General features: G+C 41.0%; 1 protein-coding gene across 1 annotated transcript in view; it reads right to left on the bottom strand.

Annotated features, from left to right (window-relative positions):
- Nucleotides 1-25,497, bottom strand: part of NTRK2 (neurotrophic receptor tyrosine kinase 2) — a 215,377-nt gene that overhangs the window by 158,466 nt on the left and 31,414 nt on the right. The window contains exons 3-6 of the mRNA XM_048504371.1: nt 20,785-20,859; nt 20,070-20,141; nt 15,112-15,180; nt 10,356-10,513 (exon numbers count right to left, since the gene is read on the bottom strand). Of these exons, the coding sequence (XP_048360328.1) occupies nt 10,356-10,513; nt 15,112-15,180; nt 20,070-20,141; nt 20,785-20,859 (374 nt within the window). The remainder of the gene's footprint in view (nt 1-10,355; nt 10,514-15,111; nt 15,181-20,069; nt 20,142-20,784; nt 20,860-25,497) is intronic.

Here is a 25,497-nt window from a genome sequence, read left to right on the forward strand (position 1 = left end):
CAGGTACACATTATTATATATGGCTGAAAAGTTATCATACTTGAAAGAAACATATTAAAAGCATGCAACAATGAAATTAATTGGAATACTGATAAAGCCACATAAACATCTCAGCATGCCAACTTCACTTTTAATGTCTCCTATAGAAGCCAATTATGATGTGAATACCTAAAAGAATAAAGATCCTATGTTATATAAAGATATGATTAACAACCAAGGAAAAATTAAATTGTGGCAAGAAGTTAATTAGATGGGGAAAACATTCAATGGAAGACATACTTTCAAATCACTTCAAGATTAAGGAGAAATTTAAAGATAACAGGAGGTGAAATGTCAGAATTTGAAAAAGAAATTGATCAACAAAAACAACATTTAATAGAAAGAATCTATAAGATATTACTTAACAAGTTAAGAATGGTATTATAAAATGGATGCAAAATCTTCAAAAGAAGATCAATTTCCAGCAGTGGGAAACACTATGGATAAAAAACATTAAATTTCCTACCAGTCAACAGTTGAAAGAAAATTGGTAGAAAATGTTTTACAGATGATGAATAACCCAAGAAGATATTTTTTAAATGCCCAAAAAATATAAGGGCATGTATTGGAAATACCAAGAAAAACCTGGTTCGTTCTTTCACATGTGATGTACCTGTAACAAGATTTTTTAAATGTGCATACTAATTCACACAGGCCCTTTCCGCACGGAGGCGGAAGGGCTTGTGTCGGCGTTTCTGACGCCGACCCGACGACGCTGGGACCGTCTGCATGGACGGTCCCAGAAAGAACTGGGAAGACGGCGCCGCTGGACGCCGTCACCCGGTCGACTCACCTGCTCTCCAGCCCTCCGGCGCGTCGCCTGGGGACAAGCCTCCCCTGCCCTGCGCACCTGCTTCCGTGTCGCAGAGCAGGGGGGCGTGTCCCCAGGCCCCGGCGACGCGCCGCAGGGCCGGAGAGCAAGTGAGTGAAGGCAGTGAGTGGGGGGGGGGGGAAGCGCCGGGAAGCTTCCAGCCGGCGTTTTCCGAAAAGTGCGCTTCCCAGCGCACTCTGAAAACACCAGCTCGGCGCCGGGCGGGTGGCACAAGGGTGGCGCGGCTGCAAAGCAGCTGCGCCCCCTGTGCGAATGGCGGCCTCGGGACGGCGTTTTCGCTGTCCCCAGGCCGCCATATTCCGCCCATGTGGAAATGGCCACGGAAATGTTTTTTTTAAAAAGTCAAAATTCCAGACAAACCCCCAAGCTAAGCTGTTGGGAATTTTACCCAAAAATCTATCCAAAAAGCATCAAGAACTATTTTTGTACTTAACAACAGCAAGAACCACTATTGCTTCCACTTGGAGAATGGAAAGAATTTGCTCACAAGAGATTTGGGAGGAAAAATACAGTATTATTGTATGGTGACATTAACTCATTTTGTAAACAAAAGATCTTACCCATGAATTTAAAGGAAAATGGGAGTCTTATTCTATTATAAAATATAAAGTATTATTTAACTTGTGCAGCTGTTACGATTTGAATATAGAAGTATATAAATGTAGGTATATTTCCTTAAGGAGAAGCAGTGACATAGGAGGTTAAGAGCTCGTGTATCTAATCTGGAGAAACCGGGTTTGATTCCCAGCTCTGCCGCCTGAGCTGTGGAGGCTTATCTGGGGAATTCAGATTAGCCTGTACACTCCCACACACGCCAGCTGGGTGACCTTGGGCTAGTCACAGCTTCTCGGAGCTCTCTCAGCCCCATCTACCTCACAGGGTGTTTGTTGTGAGGGGTGAAGGGCAAGGAGATTGTAAGTCCCTTGGAGTCTCCCACAGGAGAGAAAGGGGAGATATAAATCCAAACTCTTCTTCTTCTTCTTCTTCTTCTTCTTCTACTATTGATAAGTAATTTTAAATTAATCAATTATAAGGCTGCAGGAAATATTTGCTTTCTTTTACATCAACAATATTATCTGGGGTGCTGTGTGGTTTCCGGGCTGTATGGCCGTGTTCTAGCAGCATTCTCTCCTGACGTTTCGCCTACATCTGTGGCTGGCATCTTCAGAGGATCTGATTCAGAGATGCTCTGAAGATGCCAGCCACAGATGCAGGCGAAACGTCAGGAGAGAAAGCACCCCAGTGATTCCAGCCGTGAAAGCCTTCGACAATACAAGAATATTATCACCGCTTATTTAAATCCCTTCAGTATTATTTACAATTAACACAGATCCATCTTTTATGTTTGTATACTATTATTATTTTTCCTGTGTTTTTTATGTTGTTATGCTATATGAAAAACCAATTGTTTAAAAGTGAAATTAAAGTGACATAAGGTAGGGTTTTTTTCCTCCATTCTTTGTTCTTTACTATACTCAGATCATGTTTTCCAGATGTTCAGGAACTACATATTCTTATCAGCTTTCTCTTACCAGCATGGCCAATTGGCCATGCTGACAGAGGCTGATGGGAATTGTAGTTCCTGAACATCTGGAGAGCCGCAGGTTCCCTACCCCTGTTCTACACATAGCAAGGGCCAAGACAACCTGTCTGAGACATGATCTAGGCTAGCTATACAGAACTCTCCAGACACAACAGTTTATAAATGTAATCTGTAGTTTATCTCATATCTATGTCTACAATCATCTACAGCAACTTTACTAGGCATATTCAGCTGCACAATTGATCCAAAGGATGCTGACACATATAGAAACAACAAATACTTCAGTATACAAACCACTTCTGAATAGGACCTCTTAGAAAAATATATAATCCTACTACTAATAGGATACAGATAATGCGTATACTGTGGCTCTTTCCACACGGGCCAGGGGACGTGGGCTACAGCCGGGATAATTGATCCCGATGTAGCCCTGGGGCTGTTCGCATGCTCCCATGCAAGCAGCCCCATGGTTGCTGTGACTTGCTGACACGCCTCTGCATGAAGGCACATCCTTTTTAAAAAAACTTACCTTCTTCCCTGTGCAGCCCTGCAGGGACAAGGGGGTGGGCCCCCGTGGCCATGGCTGATGCCTCAGGGGCCAGAGGGCCGATCACCCTCTTCTGCAGAGTTGCGCAGGAGAGAATATAAATTTTAAAAAATGCGGACAAAAGCGGCAGCTGACACCCAGGGTCCTTTGCACGGATGCGGTGGTAACCCGTGATATTCAAAAAGAATTGCACATAGCGCGATTATCGAATATCCCAAGTTCTGCCATTTAACCTGGGGCAGGGCCGATTTAGGCACGAGACCCGTGCAAAGTTCCTGCCCCAAATGGTTTTAATCCCCAGCCTGATCCAGGTTAAATGGCCCGTGCAGAAAGGGCCTGTCTTAGAATTTAATCCGTTTCAGTAAACACTACTCTAACATCTGCATTTAATTAATGAACATCATACTAATTGTCAAATAGGTGATTCTACTGCTGTCTCCATAAAGGAAACTCAGGCCTGTTCACATGCATGTTATATATGTGTGACAGGGTATGAAAGCAAACCTCAAGTTTGTACACCATTCTACACTACACATACATAAAGAAAATAGATCCATCAGCCTGCTTGTTCCTTAGCTGCCTGGCCATCTGTCTACTGCTACTATCAGCCTGAGCTGGATGCTGCCACCACCACGATCCTTAAGTTAAGTAGCAGAAAAGTAAGTGGGCCTGTAAGAGGGGAGCAACTGGATTAACTTAAAGGAGAGTCACAGTTCAGAAAACAGAATTTCCACATGGTAGTTCAATATAGTTAGGTGCTTTACAGCAGAACTTAGGTAGCTTTTGGGGGGCATCAAAGCTTGTGAGATTATCAAGGCAGGAGACATTCAGAGGTGGTTTACCATTGCCTGCCTCTATGTTATAACTCCAGTACTCCTAGGAGGTCTCCCATCCAAATAATTGCCAGGGTCAACCCCAGTTAACTTCTGAGATCTGACGAGATCAGGCTAGCCTGGCCTATTCAGGTCTAGACATAGGTGGCTTGCTCATCTCTGATCTCTAAAGCTATACTGGTCTATTTGGTACTGCAAATGTATTACGGGTTGAAGCCGTTATAACGGAACCCACTTTCCTTTTTCCTGTTCACATGTACGCAATGCAGTGCAGCAATTGGAGCCCATGGAAACAATCTGGGTTGGTTTCACGCCTTTGCACGGAGAGGATTCTTTTTGTGTACTTCCTTCAACACATGCATACAGAAATGAACCCACACAATCATGCTGAATGTCCCACAATACGATACTAATTTAGCCAAGAAGACAAAACTCTTTGGAAAGAGAAAATGTCAGAAGCCTCTTCTGGAAAGAAATAAAGGTCAGAAGCCTCAATTTTCCCACTCCATATAATAAAGGCTGGTGCTGCAATTGCATCATAAGGGAAGACGGAATGAATATAAAGCAAATTTTTTAAAAATGTAAAAGCAACTCAGAACAATGTCATCTGGATTCTTGTAAAACCTGAGAAATATGATGCCCATTCCAGCCTAAATAGCTATTATAAAACACTGAAAAAAACATTGATATCACATAAAAATATAAAATGCAAACTGCTACTACCACAAATAACTATGGAAAGGTACAGCCAGAAGGTACGGATATCTTCTGTCAGAGGTGTATGGTGGGAAAATGGCGCCTGGAGACAGGTGTTTTCCGGGGGGGCCCACCGGTATGCCAGGGGGTGGGGCCCCACCCCCCGAGCCTCATGTCTCCCTCCCGACTCTCAGCCGGCAGCCAGCTGTCCCAGAGGGGAGGGCAGAAGGGACTGCCAACTGGGAGCCAAGGGGGGGGGGTGAGGCTTAGGGGCAGTTTCCTCTGGTTTCCTTGGCCCTGCCCACGTTGATGACAACATGGGTGGGGTCGAGGGCATCCGAAGATGACGAGGCAGCAGGATTTCCTGCTGCCTTGCATTCTTCCACTTTTGGCCCCCCACATGACCAGATTAGTGGCGCCCGGGGACTGAGGGGCAGATACGCCACTGTCTTCTTTATACTACATACATTCTCTCTTATTTTCACTTTATACTTCACTTATTATTTTTTTAAAATTAAAATTAAAATTATTTTATAAAAACCTTTTTGCTGAGAACACCCCCCACCCAAAATAGTTTTGTATACCAAGTCACGTATGTAACCGCATATATATCCCAACTTTGTCTCAAAACAGACCACTAAAAGATTGTCACTGTTACTGTTTTGCTTTACCACCATTCTGAAGAAGTGAACTTCCATGGTACACTTTAGGTTTAGTTGCATGTTGCCTGTGATCATTTCAACCATGAAAATCATCCACAGACAGTATTACCAGCTATCACTATTTCCTGCTTCACTCGTCTGCAAATGTAAATAACCTTACCAGGAAATCACAATGGTCTCATTCCACTTCTTGGCAAGTAATTTATTAGCAACTCACTGTTACACATCCTTGCACTATCTACACTAATCTGTTACACAGCACTAAGCAGGGAAATACTATCAAACAAAATGTAAAACATCTGTCAAAACAAATGACCAAAGTACCTTGCCCTTCCTGATTTCTTAGTAGTAATATCTGCATGCTTTCTTTCAAGTTCACAAGTATTCAGAATGAAGTAATGACAAGTAACTTCTATGATGTAGTAAAATTGCCACGCCAAATCTTACTGCATCAAACAAGGAGTTTGTGTTTCATTTCTCTTGAGATCTTTTTTCTTTCAAAAAAAATTGAGTCAAAAGTAGTTCATTTTCCCAGAACAGGAAGAAAACAAAAAACCACATATTTATCAAATAATTTAAAATAATTCATCTTGCTACCTCAATTAAATTAGATTCTTTCTCCATGCCTGCCAAGAAGAAGAAGAAGAAGAAGAAGAAGAAGAAGAAGAAGAAGAAGAAGAAGAAGAAGAAGAAGAAGAAGAAGAAGAAGAAGAAGAAGAAGAAGAAGAAGAAGAAGAAGAAGAAGAAGAAGAAGAAGAAGAAGAAGAAGAAGAAGAAGAAGAAGAAGAAGAAGAAGAAGAAGAAGAAGAAGAAGAAGAAGAAGAAGAAGAAGAAGAAGAAGAAGAAGAAGAAGAAGAAGAAGAAGAAGAAGAAGAAGAAGAAGAAGAAGATGAATTCTGAAAAAGAAAACTGAACCACTGATTTTAACCGCTCAAGAGTGGGCCATTAGAACAAATATGGTCAAGGCTAGAATCTAAAAATCCTCAGATGATGTAAACTGCAAATTGTGCAAGGAAGCCAACGAGACTGTAGATCATGTATTCAGCTGCAGCAAAAAGATAGCCCAGAATGAGTACAAACAGGTACAACTCAATGGCCAAGATGATCCACTGAAATTTATGCAAGAATTACATTAGGACAGCTAAAACCTGGTGGGAACGTTGTCCAGAGAAAGTCATGGAAAATGAGAAGGTCAAGAGCTTGTGAGACTTTCCAATCCAAACAAACAAAATATGGGCACATAATACTCCGGACATCACAGTGATTGTGGACAAGAAAGTGACCATCATCCTCATAGCATTACCTGATCATTGAAAAAGAATAGGAGAAGGTCACTACATACCACGATTTGAAAATTGAACTTCAGCGACTATGGCACAAACCAGCTGAGGTTGTCCTAGTGGTAATCGGTACCCTGGGCTCCATTCCAAACACACTGCGACAGCACTTAAAACATCTTCAAACACAAAGCTGCTTTGGATCACCTCTTTTGGGATAAAAGTGGGGTACAAATGAAGTAAATTAATAATAAATATAGCTGAAAATGGAGCAGCAGCTACAAGGTCAGTTAGATGATTAGTCTGGAGAAAGTAAGGAACATATAAAGGATACAGAAGCTGCCAGAAGAAGGAATGACGAAATAGTGGGTAAAGAGAAGGAAAAATCAGGTGCCCCCTGCAAGTCTTTGCAGGTCTCCCCTTTCTTTATCTTAATGTAGGTGTTGGGGGAACACTGTGGGAAAATGGATCTGGCTGAAGGATCGGATTCACAAATTTTCAATCATCGTATCATCCTTCATGGATGAACATTCATTCCCACCCTGGCCTCTTCAGGGACATGTAGAGTCAAAGCAAAAAAAGCTTATTCAAGCTATAAAAATAAAAAGCCCTGACAAGGAGGACAGAAGAACGATGAAAGACAAACAAGCAAGGATAGAGGAAGCTGGGCAAGGGCAGTTGTGGGGATCCTTCCATGCAGTACCTCTGCTCCTTCCCTTGCCTCTGCAGCTCAATGTGGTGCAGCTTACAGGCTAAAGAATCTGCCTACATGTCAAGTCATGACACTGGGGATGAAGATCCAGGGGCCCTACAACATCAAAACTGAAAGCAGCTAGGGGAAGTGAGCACGCCACAAATCAGGAGCATAAGGTAGCACAGAGGGAAGGAATTGCACTCCCACAAAAAGGGCCAAGATACAGTCCAAGAAGGTGCTCCCTAGTTCTATGCAAAAAGTCAGGAAGACAGGAGAACAAGGACATTGGATGACTTTCAACTGCCTTCCCTTTCTGAGCTGCTGAGTTGGGGTAAAACAAATGTTAAGATAGAAATCAATAAACTCATTACAGAGTACTGCACTTCCACTGCACTGTACTGAAAAAAGGAGCTGCAGCATCACTGTATAGTGGGCTATGCACAGAAATATGAAAGGGAAAAGATACAAAAAAACCAAGGCCTACAGCTCACTTAGGAGTTCTACCAGATAAGCAGAATCGATGGGATGGCCCCTGTCTTCTGGAGTGCTTAGGATTCCATTTTGTCATTTGTGGGCTCCAATATTTACATAAGGCTACATTGACATGGTTAACTGGCTAAGGCAGAAAAAGCTGAAGGTGAATCCAGACTAAGACAGAGGTAATGCTGGTTGAAAAGGTTGCTTCTTAGAAAAGTTTGGATGCACTGCAGACAGAATAACTGGGTGTTTTTCCAGAGGAGGTTAAGAACTTGGGGATACTCACGGACCCAGTTGTACTATTTGAAAAGTGGGTTAGCACAGTGGCCAAGGGTATCTTTTTATCAGCTTCATCTGGCTGACCAGCTCTTCTTTTCTAGACTCAGTGGATCTAGCCAAGCTGGTGCATCATTTTGCAATCTTGTTTATGGATTATTGTAACACATTATTTTGGATTACTCTTGAAGATAACGTAGACATTACAAATGGCTCAGAATGCGAGTCATCTGTTGTTGGTTGACGATCAGAATGACATCTTGCCTATCTTAAAATAGCTTAATTGGCTAACAGTTTATTTCCAAGTATAGTTCAAGGACACAGTTAAAGCTCTTCACAGCCTGAGACTCATATATAATGGACTGTCTCTCCCACATACTGATGTAAATAATATAGTTTCCAGCTTGCTACGCTCCGAGTGTTTCCTCATGAAAAGTGGCCCTGCCTGGCATTGACATGAGCTTATGCTTTAGGGTGGATATACCCACTTTATAGGACTGGCTCTATGAGGAGATGGGGGACCATCCTGGGAAACCTTTTGAGGGCACTGCAAGATTATTTTGTTCAACACAGTTTTTAATGCAGTGTAAGCTGAAGACGTTTTATTGGGGATAATCAGGATTTTACTGTTATGTGATATGTTTAATTACGTATTGCAAACCACCTTGAGTCATAGTAAAGGTGATATATAGATATAGATACACACTTACATAAGGAGCAAACAGTTGACAAAAAAGCTTCAGGACAGTGCTGCAGTGGTCAAAACATACAACTGAGTATGACAATACTTATCAAGGAATGTGAATCAGGCACAATTTCTCCTTCAAGGAAAAGAATGCTAAGCTCCCACTTGTGGGCTTTAGCATTAGAAAGTTCTGAACCAATCTTTGTGTAAGCACAACAAGTGCCTGGATAAAGAAATACACAGTTATCATACAGAACAATTAAGGGCAACTGCTACTCCACCCTATTCATCCAGGAACAATAATTTACTAAAAAGGGAGGAGAAGCAGGAAACCTAAGCCAAGAAGCCTCGCAGTGAAAATCTCAACGACAAAAAAGGAAGAAATGGAAATTAAACATACAGTTTTCTAAAAGTAACTGAGCTAAAGCCTATATAACATTAGCATCAAAAAGTTTAACAAGTGATAACAAGATACTAGTTGGTTTAGTGTTTTTAGAACTAGACAATGAACTATAATATAATCTAAAACAGGACAAGGCATTTAATACATTGTGCACAGAAATGCACAAATCGCTACTTCATTTGCTCAGGCAAATAATTATTTTACTCACATAGGCAGGTCAAGTTTATTGACTAAATACTGAAATATGACTTTCAACCTTCAAGATAGAATGGAGGCAATTTTGAGGTTTGTTAAGCTTGAAATTATCATTTCAGTTTAACAAATAAGCATACAATAACAAAAGAACAGGATATGAACAGTTGTCATCTGGGCTCATAGAAAACAGAAATACAGAATAGGTAAAGCAGTATCTTCCTTTCAAGTTGTATCAACATTCTCAAATTATAGCAATATATCACTAAACAAAATATTAATTTTGTTTACTAGGAAATTTCAAAAAATCTTTGTGACAAGAGCCCCTAAGATAACTATAAAAAGTTCTGAAAAATCACAGAATGGCTCAGGACAAAAATTCTGAATAATTTTTAAACCTTTTCAATTTAAGCAGTCTGCATGCAGTATAGCAGTATTTAAAATACCTCTAATCTAAAGTATGACATAAACATTTCAGTGTGTTTCACTGATAAGGTTACACCTGTATTATAAATAAAAGGGTGATGCACGCAGAATTGTTCATATAGAAATTCTATTAAAATTAACAGAGTCTAGTGAAGGAGCCACTTGGTGAGCTGTTAGGGTTGCCACTGAACATATTGTGACAAGGTAAGAAATTATGTATTATATGTGTTAGATTATATCCAGTATTTTATAGAATAAATTACTTTGATATATATTTAACTGATTTAATATATTACAATATAACAGAACAGAACAGAAAGCCTTTATTGGCATGTTAAAAGAACACCGCAGCTACAAAACAAACCAATACAGCAAAACACATCCAATACAAACCGGCAAGACACATCAGTCCGTGTTCACATTTTCAACAAAAAGAAGGCCACCAATTCACATTACACTAAGCCCGAACCACCCAACAACAAGCAAATTCTGTCTGCATCATACTGGCCATGTTTGTTATGATTACTATTAGCAAGAGACAGAAATTAAGACACATATTAAATCTAAAATTAATACCGCAGATAAACATTTCAGAGCTGCTGAAAAAAAACTGATTTTTGCATTTATGGTGCATTTCTTCCTTTCCTGTTATTTCTGAAATAAATAAGGGCCAGTTCTTTGAAAGAAAAAGCAGATGGCACTATGGGTTGTACTCCAAACATTTTATAACTTAAAACATTTATGCTAATTGTTCTACATTAAAAGTAAATTACCACAGTTTGGGACTGGCTTCTCCATCAGAGATACCCTCTGGTTGTAGTCATTCACACAGTAAAAATCCCAACTTTCTGTTTTTGATCTCTTGGTCTCTTGAAATATCTTGATCCACATTATGTCACAGGAACACTTGAATGGGTTACCTTCCAAAATCCTACATTTGATAAATGACAGGAAATCCATTTTTATAAAGAGCAATTCGTTTAAGTAATGATTAAAACACATATTTCTCTATACAGCAGTTCACAAGTCAAGCACTTTAATGTGGATGTCTAAACTGAAGCCATTTTAGCTGATTAATCAAATTCGGTTTAGTCCATGAATTGATTAAACCATTAAAATCCTCAGGTATCTGCATATGACTAAATGAATAAAAATATTTCTGAAGAAAACTACATCTAGTTTTTCAATTATGTAAGCACACTGCAGCAAGTACCATCAGAGGAAACATTCTTTTATTTGTGAAAAAGAAGATGAAGTATGTCTTCTTTGATGGTGCTTGTCAGGTTTCAAAAGTCCTCATACAGAAAATAATTAACAGTTTTAATAAAATCTGCTGCTCAGTTAATCAAAGGCACCTTTTAGTAAATCAAAAGGTTTTAAGTGATAAATATAAGCAGCTCATCAACTAAATATTGCACCTCTATGGTCAACTGTTGACCTAGAGAAAATAGATGCAATTTCAGTGAATATATCTGAATTCTGTCAGCACTGTGACATCTAGTACATTGTTATGCTACTTCTGCAAGGAGCTCTGAACAATAAACATGATTCTCTGCTTCTCCATTTTGCACTAAGCATAAAATATGTAAAGCAAAACTCAGCCTCAAGAGAAACTTAATTTTTTAAAAATAGCATTGAGTAGAGTGTGTCAATAGTATATGACCTATAGCATATTTTTTTCTACAATGGACTTTAAATGTTTTCTAATTTCTGGGATTGTTAGCTCCCCCTTATGGTCAAACTTCACAGAAAATAGAGGTTTCAAGTAATAGCTAGAAACACTTTGAAATCTATTGTGAATCTCTAGAAACTGAGATAGAGTTGCTAACAAAAACCAAACTGGATAGTATATTCTAAGTACAGAAGCTCATCCATATGTAAACATATAGAATTATCAGATGCTAATTAAAATGTTCACGAATACCACAGTCCACTGTAAATCCAAAATGTAAGAGTCAACCACAGTACAGAAAGTGTAGACGTCTGAATCAAACATGGAACATTATCTGAGTGTTCCTCATAAAAGCACGCCGGCTGGGAGAGGCCAGCTCTGTCCATCCAGCCCCCACCTCGTCCACTGGGCTGAGGGAAGGGCCATGGCTTGAGAAGTCAGCTGGCCAAAGAGAAAGGCAAGTGTGTACAAGAGAGAGACAGCATGCAAGTTCTACCTGCTCTGCCCCACTGCCGGGAGAACATCGACCAACCTGCTGCTTGCCCTGTCCGTACCATCCTACCTCATCCCATCATCCTACCTTATCCCATCAGGCTAGAGGCAGGGAAGCCAGTTAGCCCAAGAGGAAGGCAAGTGCAGGCAAAAGGGAGTGAGAGAGATCACAAGTTCCACCTGCTCCATCCTGCCACCAGGAGAAAGCTGAACAGTCCTGCTGCTTGCTGCTGGACTGGAAGATGCCAGCCCCATCCATTTCACCCCCCACCTCATCCACCACGCTAGGGGCAGGGCTATGGCTTGAGAAGCCAGCAGACTCAAGTGGAAGGCAAGTGGGTACAACAAGAAGAAGAGAGAGAGTGCATTCAAGTTACACCTGCCCTGCTGCTGGGAGAATACCAACTGCTTGCTGTTGGGTGGGAGGAGCTGGTCTTGTCCATTGCACCCCCACCTTGTCCACGAAGCTGGGGGCAGGGCTGAAGGGAGGTCACTGACCTTGACCTGTATCCCTCTCCCACCTGTTTACCAGGTTGGGAGGTGGGGCCATGTACCTCCATCAAAATAGACTAGCCTGAAGAGGAGACAGGAGAGAACGAGCAAAATTGACATCAGTAGTGCTTCACACAGCCTTGAGTTGCTCGCCACACTACAATTGAACAGCTAGGCAGGGCAACATTTGTTGTGAGGAGGGGTTGTGAGAAGTCACTGTGGGGGTGCCAGAAGAGAAAGACGGGGTAGAGGAGAACAAGATATGTGGGGTTAGGGGGAGGTTCTCGTATCTGACACCCCAAGCCCTGAGAGGCACACTCAATGAGTGAGAGGTTGACTTTGGGGAGAGGTTACTGAATGGGGTGGCAGCCCATATGGGTGCTCCATTTACCCCGTCGATTGGAAACCCCAATAGACCTTGTGACAGTGGGATTTTGTGTACACTGGTGAGCAGGAGGTAGCATTTCCAAAAATAGGGGTGGATAGCCCAGGAGGATAGAATGGCTTTGGACAGAGGGGACTGGGAAGGGGTGAGGGGCAGATCCTGGTGCTGATGGGAAGGGGGAGGTATGGGAGTGGGTGGCAAAAGAGGCTGGTGAAGAGAATGGAAGGAAGATGTTTACAGGCTATCTTTCCTTCTGTTCTGCCACCCAGTCCTGGAGTCAGGAGGGCATGCTAACCAGCCCGTGAATCTGGTGGTGCTACTGGTGAATGCCAGTTCAGTCCAAAATAAAACATCTATCATCATGACTTGATCATGGACAAAGTGGCCAATCTGGTATGTACCACCAAGACCTGGGTGGGTGATCAAGACTGGAATTTACACAACTTTGCCCCCATAGGCTACACCATGCAGCACCAGGACAGGTCAGAAGGGAGAGGTGATAGAATACCGATAGTCTACAAAGTGGCTCTTATCACCAGGTACTCTTTCCAATCTACACCTGGAACTGAGGGCCTGTTTCTGTTGCCAGAGGGACAGAATGGGATACTAATGCTGTACCATTCACCAAGCTGCCTTACAGCAACCCTGTCAGAGTTGATGGAGTTGGTGTTGTAGATCCCCAGTACAGTTGTGTTGGGGGACTTCGCTTTCCACATGGAGGACGCCTCTTGCAGATCAGCTCAAGATCTCATGGCTGACATCATAGCCATGGGTCTGTCTCAGTATGTGCAGTACCCGACACACAGGGAAAAAACCTCGATATGGTTTTTAATACAGAGCAGCTAAGGGGTAATCTGTTGTTGGGGGAATGCAAAGGGTGTCCTTCATCATGGATGGACCACTACCTGCTGACTTTTGGACTGAAGGAGCAGCAGTGGCATAGTGGTTAAGAGCAGGTGCACTCTAATCTGGAGAACCAGGTTTGATTCCCTGCTCTGTCACCAGAGCTGTGGAGGCTTATCTGGGGAACTAGATTAGCCTGTGCACTCCAACACACACCAGCTGGGTGACCTTGGGCTAGTCACAGCTCTTCAGAGCTCTCTCAGTCCCACCCACCTCACAGGATGTTTGTTGTGGGGGGGAGGGAAAGGAGATTGTAAGCCCTTTTGAGTCTTACAGGAGAGAAGGGGGGGGGGTAAAAATTCAAACTCTTCTTCTACAGCTGTTGGAGTGAAGGACCTATTGTGGTCCAATTGCAGACACACTTGGATAACAGATTTTCTGGAATCATGTCAGTCAGGTTTCAGGCACAGACATAGTACTGAGACTGCCTTGGTTGCCCTGATGGATAAGCTGCTCAGGGGGTTGAGACGGGGCATGTGTCCCTGTTGGTTCTCCTTGACCTATCAGCAACCTTTGATATACAGATAGATTACTCCAGACTATAGATAAGGATGAGCAGTCCAGCCCTGAGGGCGTATAAATGTTAACTACTATCAGATTTAGTGTCCCTATGATCAGCAAAGTCGCCTGAGCTATCGGTGGGCAGCTCTGAAGGGCTTCCGATACTACTTTGGTAGACACCAGGGTGGCTAAGCTACCAGAGGAGCGGCCCGAGTTTCTGGATTAAACAGCTGGGAGACAATACGTACAAAAACTGTCCAAGATAACATCTGAGTTGGCCCAGGTTTCTTGCAAAAGTATTACTGTGGTTTTTTTTTTTTTTTTAGGTAGCTGCAGAAACAGGCGTTAGTAATTTTATTCCCCCATCCTGCAATATTCCAAGATAGGAGCTTTGCATGGGAGTTCATATTGTGTCATGCTGATGTTCAGAGTTCAACTGTAAAATGACACATATTGGAAGCAGCCATTGTTGACCCCCAAAGTGTTATCTAAGGTAGGAGTGGATTAGCTACTTCACAAGTAATTTTACAATTACCAGAGCTTTAGTAATTCTCATGAGGTAAAAAGATCATGTATTGGAAAGCTTTCGCGTTCTCCTAACTACCACTGTAACTCTTTGGAATTTCAAAAGCATATTCACAGTGAGCAAATGTTTGCAATTCAGAAATCAAATTATCAAATGTCCTTATACTATGGGTGCTTTGTAAAACACAGTTGCCCCAACCACTTAAATCTCTCCACCTAATGCTTGTAATTAGGATTGGAAAAAATGTCCTATCTTTTTAACAGTGGCTTAATGCAATGTTATTTACGTTCATTCCAATCCATGCAAAGTTTCAATTGCCCACTTCTATCTATTCAGTCTCTGTTAAAGGAACAGGATATATTTCTGCAGGCCAGGTGGCAGAGGACTAATCAGACAAGATATTTGATAGAGGCTGCAACGATGGGTGTAGCGTGAAGCAAAATTTACTTTTTAAAACAAAAAACTTTATCTGTTCTCTATCTAGTCAACCACAATTCCTGAAAAAATAATTATTATAACAATCACAATTCTTTCCTTTTACACAAACTTTTTACTTACAGATCAGACAAATTCAGGTGACGGAAAGACTTTCTAGACAAACTTGAGAGCTTGTTTCTTGAGAAGTTACTATAAAGAAGCAAAATTTTTTTTATTAAATACGATATTTCAAAATTAAAAAGGAACTTCCACTTGGTCCTCAGAAAAGTTCCTGGCTTTCTTTCTATCTTTTGAAATGTGAGGACCTACAGGAGTGACACAAATTGTCCTTTATTTGAAGACCAGCTTAAAGAGATTTAGCAATGAGTACCTTATAGCACGTCAAGTCATATAAGGTGGAAAAACTGTTAAGTAAATATTTCCAAGGAAGTTCTCAGATGTTGACTACATACTCAATTTATTCATAAACAAAATACACATTCCTCATATTTTCTTTGATCCTTCATTACAGCTAATACTTACCTAAACCCTGACTATATGCCAAACATTTTTATCTTAAGTCGTTTAGATATAACTTAAAAACCCAGTGCAATATGTGCCCACATGAAAGATCACAGGAAAAACTGCAAAATGCAGCCATTACATGTTCACATCAATTAAGAATTTTTGCTTCATAATGCAATTAATTTTAATGTATTCTGTCATACTGAAGATCAGAGGCATCTTACTTGAGACTGTTCTCACTATGGCAGGCACTGCTTCACTAAAAGAGATAAATTGGGCAAAATTAAAGATATGTAGAGCAGAAACATATTCCTCTTTCCCAGTGGGACTGTCCATCCACATGTGAAAACAGTGGAAGACTATGGGACCTTTCTATGCTCCTCCAGAAACTTAATTTTGCTTATTTTTAAATAACTTTTCTCCCAGTCATAAAAAAAGATTACACCATGGTCCATGACTAAACTACTTCACTGTCCTATTTTATCTAAATTTGCATCAATGGCATAAAAAGCAGAACATGCTGTAAAACTGGCGGCCTTTTAAAATATAATGTGCATGTTTTAAAATAAAGTCTATCAAACTCAGCCAAATAAAATCAATTACTTTCTTTCTCTTTAGATATTACTAGGCCATTGTTGGAAAACCATCTTCAGGCATTCAAGGTTTCATAAAATATGCAACATAATCAACAACTGATCTTATTTGCTATGTAACTGAATACATTTTTAATATATGTGACAGTAAGCTTGTATACCTGCATTGTTCTCTGAGTGCACAATAAATTTGCTAAAATGGAGTATCTAAAAACGGAGATATAATTAAGTCTGATTGTTTTCCACTTTGTCAAGTAAATTTTTAAACTCTGAAGGTTAAAAAAGAACATCCACTATTCTTCTAAAAAGAAAAAGCCTATGTAGGGTATGTTCATGCATAATTTTTTTTGTCCCAAGAACTCCAGAACATCCACAAGGACAGGACTGTGGAGATAAAATTATCATAAACTGGCAGAATGTATGTACAGGTACTGAAACCAGAACCCAAAAGAGCCTTCATATACATTCTTCAATCTACTTAACATAGGCAGATCTTTCTCACTTTGGTATTGTAGTACACTCCTTCTGAAAATTCCAGGTTGATAAAAGGGAATGCATGCGGGACATAAAAATCTCCCAAATAACCTGGCCTAGTCCCTGGATCACACCTTCTACCAACTAAACAAGTGAAAGCAGTTACCATTTTCTAATGCAACTTCCCACATTTTCCTAAAGATAACCTCCTACACTTTTGACTTTATAAGTGCATTACAATTTATTTCAATTAAAAACTGCAGTTTAACAGTATTTTGTATATGAATAGCTATGAATGTATTTTGTATATGAATAGCTATTGCTGAAAAAGAAAAGAAAATTGCTTGTATCTATGCAACCCTTGAGTAAGGCTGTTAACGATAGGACCTTTTGGATGTCATTAATTCATAGGGTTCACATAGGTCAGAAGCAACTTGACATACCTTAACACATATGTGCCCTGATCGGGATAGACTAAGCCAACCTGATCTCATCAGATCTTGGAAGTAAAACAGCGTCAATTCTGGTTAATATTTATATGGGAAACCACCAAGAAATACCAGAGTCATGATGCAGAGGCAGGCAAACGACCTGTAAACATCTCCTGCCTTGAAAACTTCACAGGACTGTCATAAGCCAGCTGTGACTTGACAGAAAAACATACACACATATTGTTGTTGTTTTTAAGTATAAAGATCTAATTTACAATTTAGCCTTGAAAAAAACTTCTTTAGGCTTTTCCATGACTTACTATTATATTACTTCATTCCAAGTTCATGTATTAAATAAACTAAGAAAACATACAGCAGATCAACTTAAAGGTGTCTAGTTAGATACAGCAATAAAGGTATAGCAAAACTAACTAAAGGTGTCTAGTCACATGCAGTTAGATACAGCAATAAAGATACAGCAAAACTAACAACTCAAAGTAATAACTATGTGCATCCAGAGAATGAAAGCCAAAACTAGGCAGTCACTTTTAACAAGAATTGTTTGGAGGTGGTGTTAGGGGTGACAATGGAATATATCTTACCAAACAGAATTTTCCTGTGTACAATTTGTTCAACATCCAGAAAGGTCACACTCAGGGTCATGGGACCCAAATTAATGAATAGGTTGTGGAGGGCTGTCATGAAGATGGACAAGATGGTGAAATCGTTCCTCATTCTTATGCAAGCATAGCTCCACTGAGTCAGTTTCATCACCTTGTACATCATCACTTCAACCTACCAACCTGCATGGTTGTTTCTCCAGAAAGATTCCAAAAATGTTCACAGAATCACAGAGTTGGAAGGTGCCATACAGGCGATCTAGTCTAACCCCCTGCCCAATGTAGTATCAGCCTAAAGCATCTTGAGAAGAGTGCTACTTGAAGACTGCCAGTGGCAGGGCGGGGGGGGGGGGGGCACATCCCTGGGCAGCCAATTTTACTGCTGAACTACTGTCACAGTAAAAAATGTTCTTTCCAGGAGATGGAAATTTTTTACCATGAAGCCTTAATTTCTCTGAGCCCAAGCAGAGGATGAAGATAATCTTGTTCAAGACAGTGAATTATCAAGAGTGGAAACCTACTGTATATACTCGCGTATAAGTTGACTTTTTCAGCACCTTTTTTGTGCTGAAAAAGCCTTCCTCGACTTATACGCAAGCCACCCGCCGCCTCCGCCGCCCATCATCCCCCTCACTCACTCAGTCATCTTTTTCTTTCCCCGCAGGCTCCCTTTCAGGGAAGCTGCTGCTCCAGGCAGCCTGTCTCTATCTTTCTTAAAAGGGCAATGTTCCAAACACTGCTTAAACAAGGAAACCCCAAAAGCAGGCGAATGCTCTGTCTGGCGTTTTCTTGCTTGCAAGTAAGGAAACACCAGAGCAGCCAAGGACTGGGGCTGCTCTGGGGATCCGGAAGGCAGCCGGGGGGGGGGGGGATCCGGTGGGGAGTGGGCACCCTGGCTCTTACCTGACCCCGCCTGCTTTGGAGATTCCTTGTTTGCAAGCAAGGAAACATCAGACAGAGCAGTCGTCTGCTTTTTGGGTTTCCTTGCTTGCAAGGAAAAGCCAGAGCAGCCAAGGGCTGGGGATGCTGTGGGGATCCAGGAGGCGGGGGGGGGGGGAGCAGGGGGGGGGAACACCCTAGACTTATGAGTCAATAAGTTTTTCCAGTTTTTGGTGGTAAAATTAGGTGCCTTGACTTATACACGGGTCGACTTATACACGAGTATATACGGTAGGTCATTTGGGGAGCTGATCTCTAGCAGAAAAGTAAAATCAAGTAGAGTGCACCTAAATATGCTGCAGGAATGAAGCCAAGCAAACTCTACTTTGTATTCTAGCTGATTAAGATGAGAGCTGTACAGTCAATTAAGGACACTTGAGTGTCAGACATACAGATAGGAGATTACCCAACAGTACTGACAACTGATGTCCACGTTCATGTGACAGAACTCACTAAGTACTAGTGTTGAAAACTCACAGAGAAAAGTGAGCAGTGCATTTTGGATGTCATCAGGTACTGATCCAAGTCTTTGTACTAACAGTCTTTGTGCTCTAAACAGTTAGGACATCAACAAGAGACTGGTCAAAACTGATCTTCACACTCACAAGACTGACAATATTAATTCCAGGTGTCTGGTAGTGAATGCCTGGAAAGGTCAAGGTATCATTGCAGGACAGGAATCTATCTCAAGAATATGTAAGTGACAGGAGATTGGGATGCAGTGGTTAGACAATATCATTTATGGAGTCTTCTATCCGGCTTCAGAAAAAGATCCCAAGACCTAAGAATTGGATGCACGGTGAGAGTTGTGTCATCATATGGGATATTTGGAATATGCTTAATAATGTTTAAGATCATTCCTGGTTGTCTTAAGACTGGGACTTCCAAATCATACAAGAAAACATCCACTCCAGAAGATGGAAAAGACAGTACAAGCGTGGCTCTCCATTGTCTCCCTTACATAGATGTTTCCTCTTTATGTTTCTTTTTCCTTAGTTTCTGTGGCAATGAGGCCCAACATTTCAGCCTCCACAGATCTGTATTCTGTTGACTCAGTAGTAAATAATGGTGTAGTGATGGTGCCAGTATCAGAAGACAATTTACTGGCGCTACTACCAATTTATCAGCCACTGATAACTAATCGTGGCCATCAATCAGGGACAACTTTCCTCCTTACTGCTGATATCACAGAACCAGGGAACCACATAGGATAGGATTAAGTAAGGGGATAAAAGAAAACAGGATAGAGACGATAGAAAAGAAAATGGAAAGGATGGAAAGGAGGAGAAAACAACTAGGTATTTCTTTTGAGAAGGAAAGACTAGAATGTTTGTCATATATATAAATTAGAATTCTGAATGTTAATTATAAAAATGTAGTATGTGAAGCAGTAATTAGTAAAGCATGCTACATAATAAATTTCTATTTCCCAAATAACCTATACACTTCTATACACTTCTTCAAGGGGATTAACTATGACGAAACTTTGGTAGTTCATAAGTCATAAAGTTACTTACATGTACTGTAAGTTGGTATTTTTCAGGAAAGCTTGACGTGAGACAAACTTCAAACCTGAATCCACCACAGTTCTGTGAAAATATGAAATTTATTAATGTCAACAGGATGAGAAATGGTATAATATAGTCCCATCTCGTCAGATTTCAGAAGCTAAGCAGGGTCAGTACTTGGATGAGAGACCACTAAGGAAGACTTTGCATAGGCAGGCAATGGCAAACCACTCTGCTTAATCACTTGCTTAAAAAACCTATGGAGTCACTGAGACTGAACAGCACTTCACATACACACACAAACAAAACTGTCAAGTATGCTATCAACTTCAGTTCATTTCTCAATTTTTAATGTTGAAATGTAGTTTAAGGGGATTCATTATGAGAAGTCTAAATTGTGAGCTGTTGGTTCAGGAACTACAGGATACCTATCAGCATTGTGGCTATTAAACACTGTTACCCTAATTGTATTATCCATGCAAGAACTTCAGTGTGCAAATGGGTTAAGTGTTTCTTCCTGTAAAAGAAAAATTCTTCCACTTGTTTCAACAGAGGGGCAGATATACAACATACATCCTTTTGCATGCACAGAGATATTCCCTCTATTGAAAAATACAAGAACACCACATATAAAACTGTGCACAGGAGAGCAAGATACTTCTATTATGGAATAAAGATGTATAATTAACAATAACAACCATGCATAATTAAACCATGTACTCACAGATTTTTTAATCCTATATAAAGGCCAACATCTTGTTCATTGATGCTTTCTAGCCTCCGCTGGTTTGCAATATAACTATTTCAAAAAGGAACAAAAAACGAGAGAAAGTCTGATCAAGCCTTGTTACTCTGTTATTGTATAAGTTCCTCTAATTCAAATTTTAAAAAGCCACCCAAACATTGGATTCTACCATGAATGAGCAGAAGTTCATACCAGCAATTGACATTTCTCCTTTCAACCAGCTGCCCTCTGGGTACCCTGAAAAACCTCTGCTAACAGTCTCCAAGGATAAACAGAATGCCATGCATGACAAAGTACTGAAATAAAGGCGAGGGGGGGGGGATCAGGCAACCCTTCCCCCCACTCCACAGTTCCAAGGTGTGTTAAAAATATTTGGTCAATGAACAGATCAAATACTGTCAAAAATTATCAAGTTATTTTAAAATCATGAACTTTATTAGAACAAAGTAGTTCAATCATCAATGTGTTTCTTATGCAAGCTAATTACAAATACAAATTTGTTAATTGCTATTGTGAAACAATTAACTATATAAACAAGGAATTGATTATTATAACTGTGAACGATGTTAATATTTCAAAAAACAGTGAATAATTCACTGAACAGTTCTCTTTGGCTCCTATCCTAGAATACCAGGGTCAGCTTATATTTATAATTTTGTTTCTAAAAAGGACAGCAGAAATAAAAGAAAGTAATAGCAGCTATTTGAAAAAAAAGCTTTTTGAAAAATTTTGCAAATTGACAATATAATAATGACATCAAAATATAGGCCTCAAACTAGACTATTCTTTGCTTCACGGAACATATGTCTGACCACAGTCACCTAATAATTAATTGACCCAACAGAAATCGGGAGAAAAGTAGCCAAATTTAACTTCAAAGTGATTAAATAGAGAACACTGAAAGTAACTGAGAAATAAAATGAACTGGGAGGATGGCAAAATAAGGTTTTACTGAACAAAACTAATTTTAATCTTGAGGAACTTTCAGGGCATCAAACCTTCCCCTCACCCCCTCAACCTAATACAGATTCATTGTAAAGAGGTCTGCCATCACCTACTGGCCTCTGACTGCCATATGCCCTATCACAACACACTTAAAATCCAACTTCAGTTGTAGCTTCCTGAGTAGTCTAAATGTAAGCTAGCGTTGGTGTACGTATGCAGACTTGACACATGCAATATAAGTACCAGATGCATCATATAACAGCGACAACACAGCAGGACATAAACAGAAAAGCAATATAAAAATAAATATAAAATAAAATAGAAATTACAACAGAGGTTTATGCACAAGCTCCCTCCTGAGGGTCATCAAAGGCAAACTCATCTAAACCTTTAGTGCTCATTAAGGGCCAGTGCAAACGAATGAAACAACAGTATGGATTATTAGAATAAAACCCTTGTTGCTCATCAGATCACATTACTGAGAGTCTCTACACAGGTTGGGAAAAGAATCTTTCACTGAATGTTCAAGCCTGTTCACAAAACCAAGTCATTTCTGAGGATAAATCAGAATTGTAATTGAATTTTTTTAATCTGTGTTTGCAGTTTTAAAAGGCTATACTCTTTAAAATTAAAATATATAAGAGATTAAACAAAAAGCAAATAAGCATAAAGCAATATTACGCCCACTAACCAACACAAGAAATACTGAATAAGCTATTCTAAAAAGATAAATTTATTCAGATATGAATTATATTGCTGTCTACAGAAATTATTCAAGGGCAACTAACCTGACATAAAGCCTTCCCCTATATTTATTGAGCAGTTTCACAGAATTTCTGTTTTTCGTTCCTCCATCATGCAGTGCTAATGTTCAGCATAGACAGGGTGAGAGAAGAGGGAGAGGCAAAAAGGTCATCTTCCCTCTACCCATAAGCGGCTTGATGCCGGATACTCATCTTGACAAGCATTTAGCTAGCCATGTAATAAAACTGTAAAAGTTGTTTATAGGCTATGGATCTATCTGCAGTAACATAAATCAGTTAGCAAAATGGGGAAAGGGTAGGTTCCTGATGTACTATGAATGTGAAGAAGTCACTGGAAAACTGCAGCATTTCAGAACAATGCATAAATTGCCGCACAAGTTCAAAAAATAAACATGAATGCTGCAAAAAATCACAGGTGTCTTTTGAATACTACTATCCTGCACATCTTCACTGTAATATTCCTCCTGTAGGAATAGAGAAAAATCAGCCAATGGAATCGCTAGGGCCCAAGGACAGTGAACGGTGGAGAAAAGAGCAACAGCTTTTTATGAAAGAACAACCCACTGGATACTCACCGTGTAGGGGTCTTCTCCTGGGGGACTAGGAGGCCATCTTGCATGGGTCTTCCTCATCCTCTGATAGGGATACAGGAACTCCAAAATTTTAATTTCCTGTCCCGGCTACGCCTCTGGTTGAAACATCAGTATTTGACTAACAAAGCAGTAACAATGCAACACAAAACTATCAAACGGGAAGTAACTACAAAAAATGTCACAAAGAATTATTCATGTTCCTAATGGTACAATAATAAAATGAATGTAAGAAGCAATCAAAACATGGTATCAGGAACGGACACTGTGCATCTGATGACAACTATGAGAGGGAGGGCCAAGATTGCCTCCTAGTCCCCCAGGAGAAGACCCCTTCACAGTGAGTATCCAATGGGTTGTTCTCCTGGAGGCGGAGGCCATCTTGCATGGGACCTCCCAGAGAAGTGTCCCAGATGGGTGGGTTGTCATCAGACGCCCAAAATGTGTTCCAGAACCCTTTGCCCAAAAGCTGTCTCCACGGCTACCCTAGACTATAGTTTGTATTGTCTAAGAAAGGACGAAGGAGTGGACTAGATAGTGGCCCTACAAATCTCCTCCACCAACACGTTTTGTAAACGCTGTGTTGATGGCCGCACTACAAATGGAATGTGCCGTGATACCAATGGGCACTGGTAGGTTAGACACTTTGTGTGCCTCAATGATGCATGCCTTTGATGTGGAACTAATGGAGGGCGTGGACATAGCATGTCCCAAATTTGGAGGGGTGATGTTAATGAAGAGATTCAGTCTTGCATATACATTCCATTCTAATAATGAAGGCTTTGAGAGCTCTTCTAACATCCAGATTGTGCCAAAGGCGTTCCTTTGGCTGGTTGGGTTTTGGGCAGAAGGTAGGGATGATGATTTCCTGTCACAAATGAAAACTCGAGGAGGCTTTAGGTCGGAAAGTTGGATCAGTACACAGTATTACTCTGTCCTTTAAAAAGATGCAGAATTCTGAATTTACCGACAAGGCCTGGAGGTCTGACACTTGCCTGACCGACGTTATGGCTACCAAGAAAGTAGCCACTTCAGAGATATTGGTTGTACAGGTTCAAATGGCACCTTAGTCAGGGCCGAAAGGACCAAGTGCAGGTGCCATGAAGGGAATCTGTGTATTGTAGGTGGCTGAATCTGTTTCACTCCTCTGAGAAATCTGATGATGTCCGAATGTTTTCTGATTCGGTTACCTTGGATAACAGGGCATACTGTAGCAAGGGCTGCTACTTGTCTCCTGAGAATGGAGCATTTGAGACCCAACTCTAGGCTGTCTTGTGGAAATTCTAGAATGTGAGGGATGGTGGTAATTTGGGGGTCGAGCTTCTGTAGTGACACCACCTCACGAATGCCTTCCATGTTGTATTGTAAATTCTGACTGTTGACTGTCGACGGGAGGCAAGAAGAGTAGAGGTGACTCTGAGCGAGTAGCCCTTGTTGGTTAACCTGTGTCGCTCAACAGCCAGGCAGTCAGATGAAGCCATTCTGGATTTGGGTGTAGCAGAGGCCCTGGTTGGAGGAGATCTGGTCGCTGTAGGAGAGGGAGTCCCAGACCTATCGCCATCTCCTGAATTGCGGAGAACCAAGGTCTTCTGGGCCAACAGGGAGCTATCAGAATTACCCTGGCCCGGTCCAACACAATCCTCCTGAGTTGGTAGAAGAGGAAAAGGAGGGAAGGCGTAGAGCAACATCTTTTCCTGAGGGAGAAAGAGAGCATTCTTGACTGAGGAGATGATTGCCCCAAGGTGCTCGATTTTCTGTACTGGTGTCAGAAGACTCTTGTCTTGATTGACCAAGAAGTCATGTTGATATAGAACCTGAAGAGTCTGCTTCACGTCCCTCAGCACTTGGGTTTTGGGCCGTGAGCAGATCAGGATGCTGTCCAAATAGGGGTGGACGTGGATTCCCTTCTGACGCAGGATGGTGATAGGAGTCAGGAGTATCTCTGAAAACACCTGTGGGTCAGTCACCGGTCCAAATGGAAGTGCTTGAAACTGAAAAGCGGAGGAAATGGCGATGGACAGGAATATGCAAGTAGGCCTCCGTTAGGTCCCCCAGGCGTAGGGCCTCTGATATTGTATGGAGGAATTCCATCTGGAAATGTTTCAGTTTGATGTGTTGATTGACATAGCATAGGTTGAGTATCGCCCTCCAATCCCCATTCCTCTTGGTAACGGAGAAGAAGTGTGAATAAACCCCAGACAATCTTTCTTGTTCTGGGACTGGATCTATGGCCCTGTTGGCCAGAAACTGATGGATCACTTCTTGGTTTCATAGGCCCTTGGCAGTGTTAAGACACGAAAAAACTTGGGAGGGGTTGAGAAGAGAACTCTATCGTGTATCCTGTGGAAACTACCTCCCTTGTCCACAGGTCTATGTGACTGCCCTGCCAATGA

This window comes from Sphaerodactylus townsendi, linkage group LG07 (genome assembly GCF_021028975.2).
Source record: "Sphaerodactylus townsendi isolate TG3544 linkage group LG07, MPM_Stown_v2.3, whole genome shotgun sequence".
Lineage (NCBI taxonomy): Eukaryota > Metazoa > Chordata > Lepidosauria > Squamata > Sphaerodactylidae > Sphaerodactylus > Sphaerodactylus townsendi.